At 31.8% G+C, this 8,175-nt stretch overlaps 2 protein-coding genes across 2 annotated transcripts; both read right to left on the bottom strand.

Moving 5' to 3' along the window:
• Window positions 1–2,850: 2,850 nt before the first annotated feature.
• LOC111679392 (membrane-bound alkaline phosphatase-like) lies at window positions 2,851–4,605 on the bottom strand. Its single transcript, XM_023440967.2, has 3 exons — window positions 4,189–4,605; window positions 3,112–4,123; window positions 2,851–3,050 (listed from the first exon to the last, which is right to left on the bottom strand). The coding sequence occupies exons 1-3, from the start codon at window positions 4,588–4,590 to the stop codon at window positions 2,863–2,865; spliced, it is 1,602 nt and encodes a 533-aa protein (XP_023296735.2). The 5' UTR covers window positions 4,591–4,605; the 3' UTR covers window positions 2,851–2,862.
• Window positions 4,606–6,858: 2,253 nt separating this feature from the next.
• Window positions 6,859–7,313, bottom strand: LOC124420973 (kunitz-type serine protease inhibitor PILP-3-like). Its single transcript, XM_046955553.1, has 2 exons — window positions 7,204–7,313; window positions 6,859–7,141 (listed from the first exon to the last, which is right to left on the bottom strand). The coding sequence occupies exons 1-2, from the start codon at window positions 7,289–7,291 to the stop codon at window positions 6,960–6,962; spliced, it is 270 nt and encodes an 89-aa protein (XP_046811509.1). The 5' UTR covers window positions 7,292–7,313; the 3' UTR covers window positions 6,859–6,959.
• Window positions 7,314–8,175: the final 862 nt, after the last annotated feature.

Here is an 8,175-nt window from a genome sequence, read left to right as displayed (position 1 = left end):
AGATTTTCACTGTTTTGGCTCTATCTCTTCTAGTTACCAAGATAAATGGACTTTTATGTTTTCACTCAAAATATGGATTTTTACTAAGAAAGAAGAGTGATCACAGAACTTCACTGTTTTGGCTCTATCTCTTCTAGTTTCCAAGATAAAAGGACTTTTATCTTTCCACTCAAAATATCGATTTTTACTTAGAAATAAGAGTGATCACAGGCTCACACTGTTTTGCCTCTATCTTTTCTAGTTTTCAAGATAAATGGACTTTTGTGTTTTCACTCAAATTATCGATTTTTGGTAGGAAATAAGAGTGATCACAGATTTTCACTGTTTTGGCTCTATCTCTTCTAGTTACCAAGATAAATGGACTTTTATGTTTTCACTCAAAATATCGATTTTTACTAAGAAATAAGAGTTATCACAGATTTTCACTGTTTTGGCTCTATCTCTTCTAGTTTCCAAGATAAAAGGACTTTTATCTTTCCACTCAAAATATCGATTTTTACTTAGAAATAAGAGTGATCACAGATTTTTACTGTTTTGGCTTTATCTCTTCTAGTTTTCAAGATAAATGGACTTTTATGCTTTCACTCAAAATATCGATTTTCACTACGAAATAAGAGTGATCACAGATTTTCACTGTTTTGGCTCTATCTCTTCTAGTTTCCAAGATAAATGGACTTTTATGTTTTTACTCAAAATATCGATTTTTGGTATGAAATAACAGTGATCACAGATTTTCATTGTTTGATCTTTATCTCTTCTAGTTTCCAAGATAAAAGGACTTTTACGTTTTCACTCAAAATATTGATTTTTGGTAGGAAATAAGAGTGATCACAGATTTTCACTATTTTGGCTCTATCTCTTCTAGTTTCCAAGATAAAAGGACTTTTATGTTTTCACTCAAAATATCGATTTTGGTCACAGATTTTCATTGTTTTGTCACTATCATTTCTAGTTTCCAAGATAAATGGAATTTTGAGTTTTCACTCAAAATATCGATTTTTGGTAGGAAATAATAGTGATCAAATATTTTCACTGTTTTGTCTTTATCTCTTCTAGTTTCCAAGATAAAAGGACTTTTATATTTTTACTTAAAATATCGATTTTTGGTAGGAAATAAGAGTGATCGCAGACTTTCATTGTTTTTTTGGAAGGAAATAAGAGTGATCACAGATTTTCACTGTGTTGGCTTTATATCTTCTAGTTTCCAAGATAAATGGACTTTTATGTTTTTACTCAAAATATCGATTTTTGGTAGGAAGGAAGAGTGATCACAGATTTTCACTGTTTTGGCTCTATCTCTTCTAGTTTCCAAGATAAATGGACTTTTATGTTTTCACTCAAAATATCGATTTTACAGATTTTCACTGTTTTGTCTCTATCTCTTCTAGTTTCCAAGATAAATGGACTTTTATGTTTTCACTCAAAGTATCGATTTTTGGTAGGAAATAAGAGTGATCACAGATTTTCACTGTTTTGTCTCTATCTCTTCTAGTTTCCAAGATAAATGGACTTTTATGTTTTCACTCAAAATATCGATTTTACTAAGAAATATGAGTGATCACAGATTTTCACTGTTTTGGCTCTATCTCTTCTAGGTTCCAAGATAAATAGACTTTTATGTTTTCACTCAAAATATCGATTTTTACTAAGAAATAAGAGTGATCACAGATTTTCACTGTTTTGGCTCTATCTCTTCTAGTTTCCAAGATAAATGGACTTTTATGTTTTTACTCAAAATATCTATTTTGGTAGGAAATAAAAGTGATCACAGCTTTTCACTGTTTTGGCTCTATCTCTTCTAGTTTCCAAGATAAAAGGACTTTTATGTTTTCACTCAAAATATCGAGTTTTGGTAGGAAATAAGAGTGATCACAGATTTTTACTGTTTTGGCTCTACCTCTTCTAGTTTCCAAGATAAATGGACTTTTATATTTTCACTCAAAATATCGATTTTTACTACGAAATAAGAGTGATCACAGATTTTCATTGTTTTGGCTCTATCTCTTCTAGTTTCCAAGATAAAAGGACTTTTATGTTTTCACTCAAAATATCGATTTTTACTACGAAATAAGAGTGATCACAGATTTTCACTGTTTTGGCTTTATCTCTTCTAGTTTCCAGTGTGATCTTAGATTTTCTTTGTTTTGGCTATATCTCTTCTAGTTTCCAAGATAAATGGACTTTTATGTTTTCACTCAAAATATCGATTTTTGGTAGGAAATAAGAAAGATCACAGATTTTCACTGTTTTGGCTTTATCTCTTCTAGTTTCCAAGATAAATGGAATTTTATGTTTTCACTCAAAATATCGATTTTTGTAAGGAAATAAAAGTGATCACAGATTTTCATTGTTTTGGCCCTATCTCTTCTAGTTTCCAAAATAATTAGACTTTTATGTTTTCACTCAAAATATCGAATTCTACTAAGAATCGAAAGTGATCACAAATGTTCATTGTTGTGGCTCTATCTCCTAGCTTCCAAGATAAATGGACTTTTATCACTTCGCTAATGGGAAATAAAAGTTCACTTTGGCGTCATGTTTTCTTATATTATTTACAGCAAACATATTTCCTTATATTTTAGTTGGCTTTACCATAAACATTTTATTGTTGCTAATAATGTTTATTGAGATATAATATTGTACTGATATGTAGATAATGGAATATAAAAGACCCAGTGGATATATTTAAGAAACAACAAATTTTTAAGCAAATATTATGAAAGCCAAAGCAATGTGCATGAGCGATTACTGGTTGAGTTTTTTGCCTCTATTAAACGCTGATCTGTGACCAGAATTTCTTTAAATTTTTCACGAAAATTACAATAATGATTTTTTTAATTCATTCTATAACTAATCTCAAGTTTACTGATTATCATCACACATGGTAGGACCGTCACCAATACAAGCAGCATAAGCCATTAAATGTGGTATAGTACTCTGTTCAATGACACCAGTAAATAAATGATCAAAAGGTCCCGAGGCAAAGATGCCCACATCATCACCCGAATGACGTCCATCTTTGGTTGATACATAACCGGGATATTCAAAGTCTTAATAGAGAGAACGTGACATCAATTAAATCCATTAGAATAACAATTCTCTTTTACTTACTAAAGTCTCTGCTTATCTTCTCCATATCCAAACGATTGCCGTTATTGTCTAAATATTGCTTAGGTCCAATGGGATAGTTTAATGTTAAATATTTCAAACCATTTGCATCTCTATCGTCTTGATTGAGACCCAAGATATCGGTGCCTCTAGCAGGATAACCAGATATTGTTAAGGGATGAGCATGATCCGATGACACTACTATAAGAGTTTCCTCAGGATTAGTCATTTCTCTAGCTAATTGTATGGCTTTCTCAAATTCCAAAGTTTCATCTAAAGAAATGGCGGCTTTAGTTTCGTGATGAGCTACATCTATCAAACCACCCTCAATAAAGATAAAATATCCCTGATCATTATGTTGCAGTAACTTTAAGGCTTTTTCGGTCATTTCAGCCAATGTTGGTTGTTTAACCGGATCGGCCATTAAATGATAATCCATATATTTCGATTGGAAAATACCCATTATATGGGACACTCTCGAGGTGTTTAAATTTAACAGTTGTTCACGATCAGTTACTATAACACCTGTGGGATGCATTCCCTGCCATAAAGAGAGTAGATTTTTACCATCCTCTCTTATGCCTAAATTGCCATGACTGTCACGTATGGTATTGGGTAAAAATTTTGACATGCCACCACCCATTATAACATTGAAATTACGTCCGGGCTCTTGTGTAACCAACTGTGTTGCCATGTCCATGCATTCAGAAGGATCTTGACCAAATGAACGTACATCAGTATCACTTTCATACATACGATTGGCAACATGGGCATATGAACCACTAGGACTAGCATGTGTTAATGTGGTAGTGGTAATAAAACCAGTCGATTTGCCAGCCTTTTGAGCCCAGGCGGCTATAGAGGAGACATGATTTTTGGGATCCATACTGGCACTGCAGTTATTATATTTGACCTTAGCATTGACTCCTATGGTCACAATGTTGCCTTTAACACCACACAAATAGGCGGTGGCTGTGCAGGCAGAATCAGCCACTTGAGAATCGGTACAATAGGTCTGTAATTGGATCAATACAGATCTTAAGTTTATTTGCAATTTCAACAAAACTTCCTACACTTTACCTTACTTAAGCCGGTATAAGGAAACTTTTCAAAACTTAACACCTCCTCTTCGCCGGTATTTCCCTTCTTTTGTCCCTTAAGCATTCTAGCAGCCGCTACTGTACTCAAAGACATGCCATCACCCAAAAAGAATATAACATTCTTGGCTTTATTCATATTTAATTTTTGTTTTCGTAAATTCTCCTCCAATTCCTTACGTGCTAAATTTCTCCAAAATTCTGGATTTTTTTCAGCTTCAGGTACATATTTATCATTGCCTATATCTTCGAGATAAGCACGATTACTATTGCAACCACTCAACTTGTAAACATTATGAAAATCCTCCTCAAAAATGGCATGTCCTTGAGTGCTCGTAACAAGTGCGATGCCAGCAAGTACAGCCCATAGTATGTTAAAGAACATAATAGTTATTTCGAAATTTTACCACCGACTAAATCTTTCTGAACAGAAGTTAGTGATTTTATAATTTTTTGGGGAAATATTTCTTTGCGTTTTCTTAAGAGATTGTGATTTTTATATTCTTTATCTTTTGGTTAAGTTTTTTATTGAGTTAATTTTTTTTAGGTTGGGGTTCTTATGAGAGAAATTAAGAAACTTTAATGTTGTTTTTTTCATCTAAATTATCTCTATGCTCAAGATTAGTGTAATCTGAACAGAAAAAGTATGTAAAAAAGTTTATTACGAAAACAAAAACAGAAAATGAGATCACAGTGGGAGCGATCGTAAAAATTTAGAAGTTTTAACACTGGTCATCTTATTTTATACGATTCAGCTCGATCTGTGATCATTCAGAAAGCAAAAGCTTGATCTGTAATGTGGATCTCTAATCGGTAGGTTTGTAATAGTTTCTAATAGCTCAATCGATCCTAGATTGCTTCATCTATGATCACAGTGGTAGCGATCGCATTTGTTTGATTTGTGACCCTGTCATTGTTTCGTCCAAATGCTGATCTTCAATAAATATTAAACAAGTTTCAAATACCTTTCAAATTAAACAGCAGCTCGAACTGCGATCACTAAATATTCTTTATTAAAAATTTTCTGAATAAGAGTTCATTTAAGAAAAAAAAACTTGAACAATAATCACTTAAGATATGGATCTTTGATCACTTGGTTTTTAATTAAGATCACTTAAGATATGGATCTTTGATCGCTTAGTTTTTAATTGAGATCACTTTTTATACTTTATTTAAGAGCAAAAACTTGATCGATAATCACTTAAGATATGGGTTTTTGATCGGTTGGTTTTTAATTTTTTTTTAATTGGGTCAATTCGTTGTCTTGTGCATTCAAATCTGCGATCATATCTTTAATCAAAAGTAGGAAAGAAATTAAAGTGAACAATTATTTGACTTGTGATCTGCTATAGTTCGATCAAATGCTGATCTATAGCAAATATTAAAATGTTTTAATACCTTTTGAATTGAAAAGCTGACCAACTGCGATCACTAAAAAAGCAAAAGTTTGATCTGTGATCACTCAAGATCTGGATTATTGATTGATAAGATTTCTAATATTAAAACTCTATCGTTCGTGCACAATCTGTGATCGTTCTTATCTCTAATCAAATGTAGGGAAGCAATTGCTTGATTAATGATAACTCAGAGTGATTCGGCCAAATACTGATCTTTAACAAAAAAACCTTTCAAATTAAACAGCTGCTTGAACTGCGATCACTTATCTGATTCGGCCAAATACTGATCTGTAGCAAATATTAAAATGTTTAAAAACATTTCAAATTGAACAGCTTTTCGAACTGCGATCACTTAACAAAAAGGCAAAAGTTTAATCTGTGATCACTCTAGATCTGGATTATTGATTGATAAGATTTTTAATTTTAAAACTCTATCGTTCGTGCACAAGCTGTGATCGTTCTTATCTCTAATCAAATGTAGGGAAGCAATTGCTTGACTTATTATCATTCAAAGTTTCGAACAAAAGCTGATCTTTAATAAATATTAAAAATGTTTAAATAAACTCGAAATTTTATCTGCGATCACTTAATATTCTTCATAAATAAATCATTTTTTAGTAAGGATTTCGATGTTTTATCCGAATATTTTTAATCTAATCTATATAAATCGATCATATGTATGTATAATCAAAAGGAAGGGAAAAATTTGCTTATGATCAGTCTTAGCCTGTAACAAAAGCTAAATCTGTGATCGTTTATATTCGAAGTTTGAGTTTCGAACAAAAGCCAAACTTTAAAGAAATTTAAAAATATTCCGAAAGTCATGAGTTTTCAAGCTTTAGGTGAAATAAATCGAAGAAGAATAAGGATATATCACATGTCAAGTCTAGTTTTTTTTTCTCAAATTTCCGGTCATAATATATCAAATGCCATTTATGATAGAGAAAACTATGATGCAAAACGGCTCAATGCTTTTTAAATGTATAACATGATCTACGGGTTTACAGTTTTTTCCAAATCTTGTTGGCCTATGTAATTGCATGAAAATATTAGCAAAAATCCTACAGTAATGTAAATTAATAGGTGACTAATACATGGACTTAGAAAACTATCTAAATAGATAGCTCGTGCAACTATACAACATATCATAAAATAAAAGATAAACATTTTTGTCTAATAAGGAATTATAAAATTGGATTATTTCACTTATGAGACCACACTTAGAAAATCTCCACATTAACTAAATCAAACAGGTGTTAACACACACAAATCTTTATTAAGATCATATAAAATTTATTTTTAAATCCTTTAATAGCTCCCGAATAAAACATCAAAATTTTAGATATCTTTAAATACACTAACGACGACATATCTGTTCACATTGTGAACGACTGCACCAACGATTAGCGTTGCCACCACAGCCTCTATACCACATTTGACGACAACTTCTAAGATTACGATCATACCACCATAAGACGCGAGGCATACAGCCACCACCTCTATGACCCCAATTAGGAGGTTGATTGCAAGATGCAATCCCTGAAGTAAAATGAATACAATCAAAAAATTATGTATTTGAAAATTTCAAACTTAAAACTTACAAGGACGTGATGTACAGCCTTGCCACTGAGCCATTGCTTGGGTCACGAGTGCGACAAGTAAAAATGTTATTTCTTGAAAATATTTCATTATCGATTGTTTAGTGTGTAAATCTGAATCAGGTTTATTACTACTACGCTCGAACTTACAGTATTTATAGAAAAAATTTTACTTTTGTTTTAAAAATTTTAACTGTGGCACGTGTGGTCTTTATGTAAATTTTAGGTTATAAGAAACAAAGATTTACTATTTATTTTATTACATGTGTCGATTCAAGTATTTATTGTATTGGGTTTTTGTAAAAGTTCTTTAACAAAATATTGTCTGATGATATTATTGAAGTTTAATACCTTATTCAGTCTTATTTCCTGAGTCGACTTAACAATCTCAGATTTTCTGAGAATCTTTCTTACAACCATATTCTTACAGATCTACAGTTAAAACTATAAAACGATCAATAAGTAGTCGAAACTGCCGACAAGTCTAGAGACTGATCTATAGTAAAGACTATAGTCTATAGTTAAGACTATAGACAACTCTACAGTCAAAACTACAGATTATTCTATAGTCAAAACTATAGCCTACTCTGTAGTCAAGACTATAGACTATTCTATAACGAAGGCTATAGACTATTCTATAGCCAAGGCTATAGACTATTCTATAGTCAAGACTATAGACTATTCTATAGTCAAGACTAGAGACTACCCTATAGTCAAGACTAGAGACTACTCTATAGTCAAGTCTAGAGACTACTCTATAGTCTAGACCATAGACTTTTCTATAGTCAGAATATAGACCATTCTATATTCAAGACTATTCTATAACTAAGACTTCAGACTATTCTATAGCCAAGACTATAGACTCTTCTGTAGTCAAGAATATAGATTATTCTATAGTCAAGACTATAGACTATTCTATAGTCAAGACTATAGACTATTCTATAGTCAAGACTATAGACTATTCTATAGTCAAGA

Source organism: Lucilia cuprina, chromosome 6, assembly GCF_022045245.1.
Source record: "Lucilia cuprina isolate Lc7/37 chromosome 6, ASM2204524v1, whole genome shotgun sequence".
Lineage (NCBI taxonomy): Eukaryota > Metazoa > Arthropoda > Insecta > Diptera > Calliphoridae > Lucilia > Lucilia cuprina.
Note: the sequence above shows the minus strand (reverse complement) of the source record. Positions and strands in the feature narration are given on the sequence as shown.

Excerpts from the sequence above, each read along its gene's own strand:
- LOC124420973 (XM_046955553.1), bottom strand. The coding sequence starts at position 7,291 with ATGAAATATTTTCAAGAAATAACATTTTTACTTGTCGCACTCGTGACC. Across the intron at positions 7,142-7,203 it reads AGGCTGTACATCACGTCCTT|GGATTGCATCTTGCAATCAA; the intron begins GTAAGTTTTAAG and ends ATTTTACTTCAG.
- LOC111679392 (XM_023440967.2), bottom strand. The coding sequence starts at position 4,590 with ATGTTCTTTAACATACTATGGGCTGTACTTGCTGGCATCGCACTTGTT. Across the intron at positions 4,124-4,188 it reads CTTATACCGGCTTAAGTAAG|ACCTATTGTACCGATTCTCA; the intron begins GTAAAGTGTAGG and ends ATCCAATTACAG. Across the intron at positions 3,051-3,111 it reads GAAGATAAGCAGAGACTTTA|ACTTTGAATATCCCGGTTAT; the intron begins GTAAGTAAAAGA and ends CTCTCTATTAAG.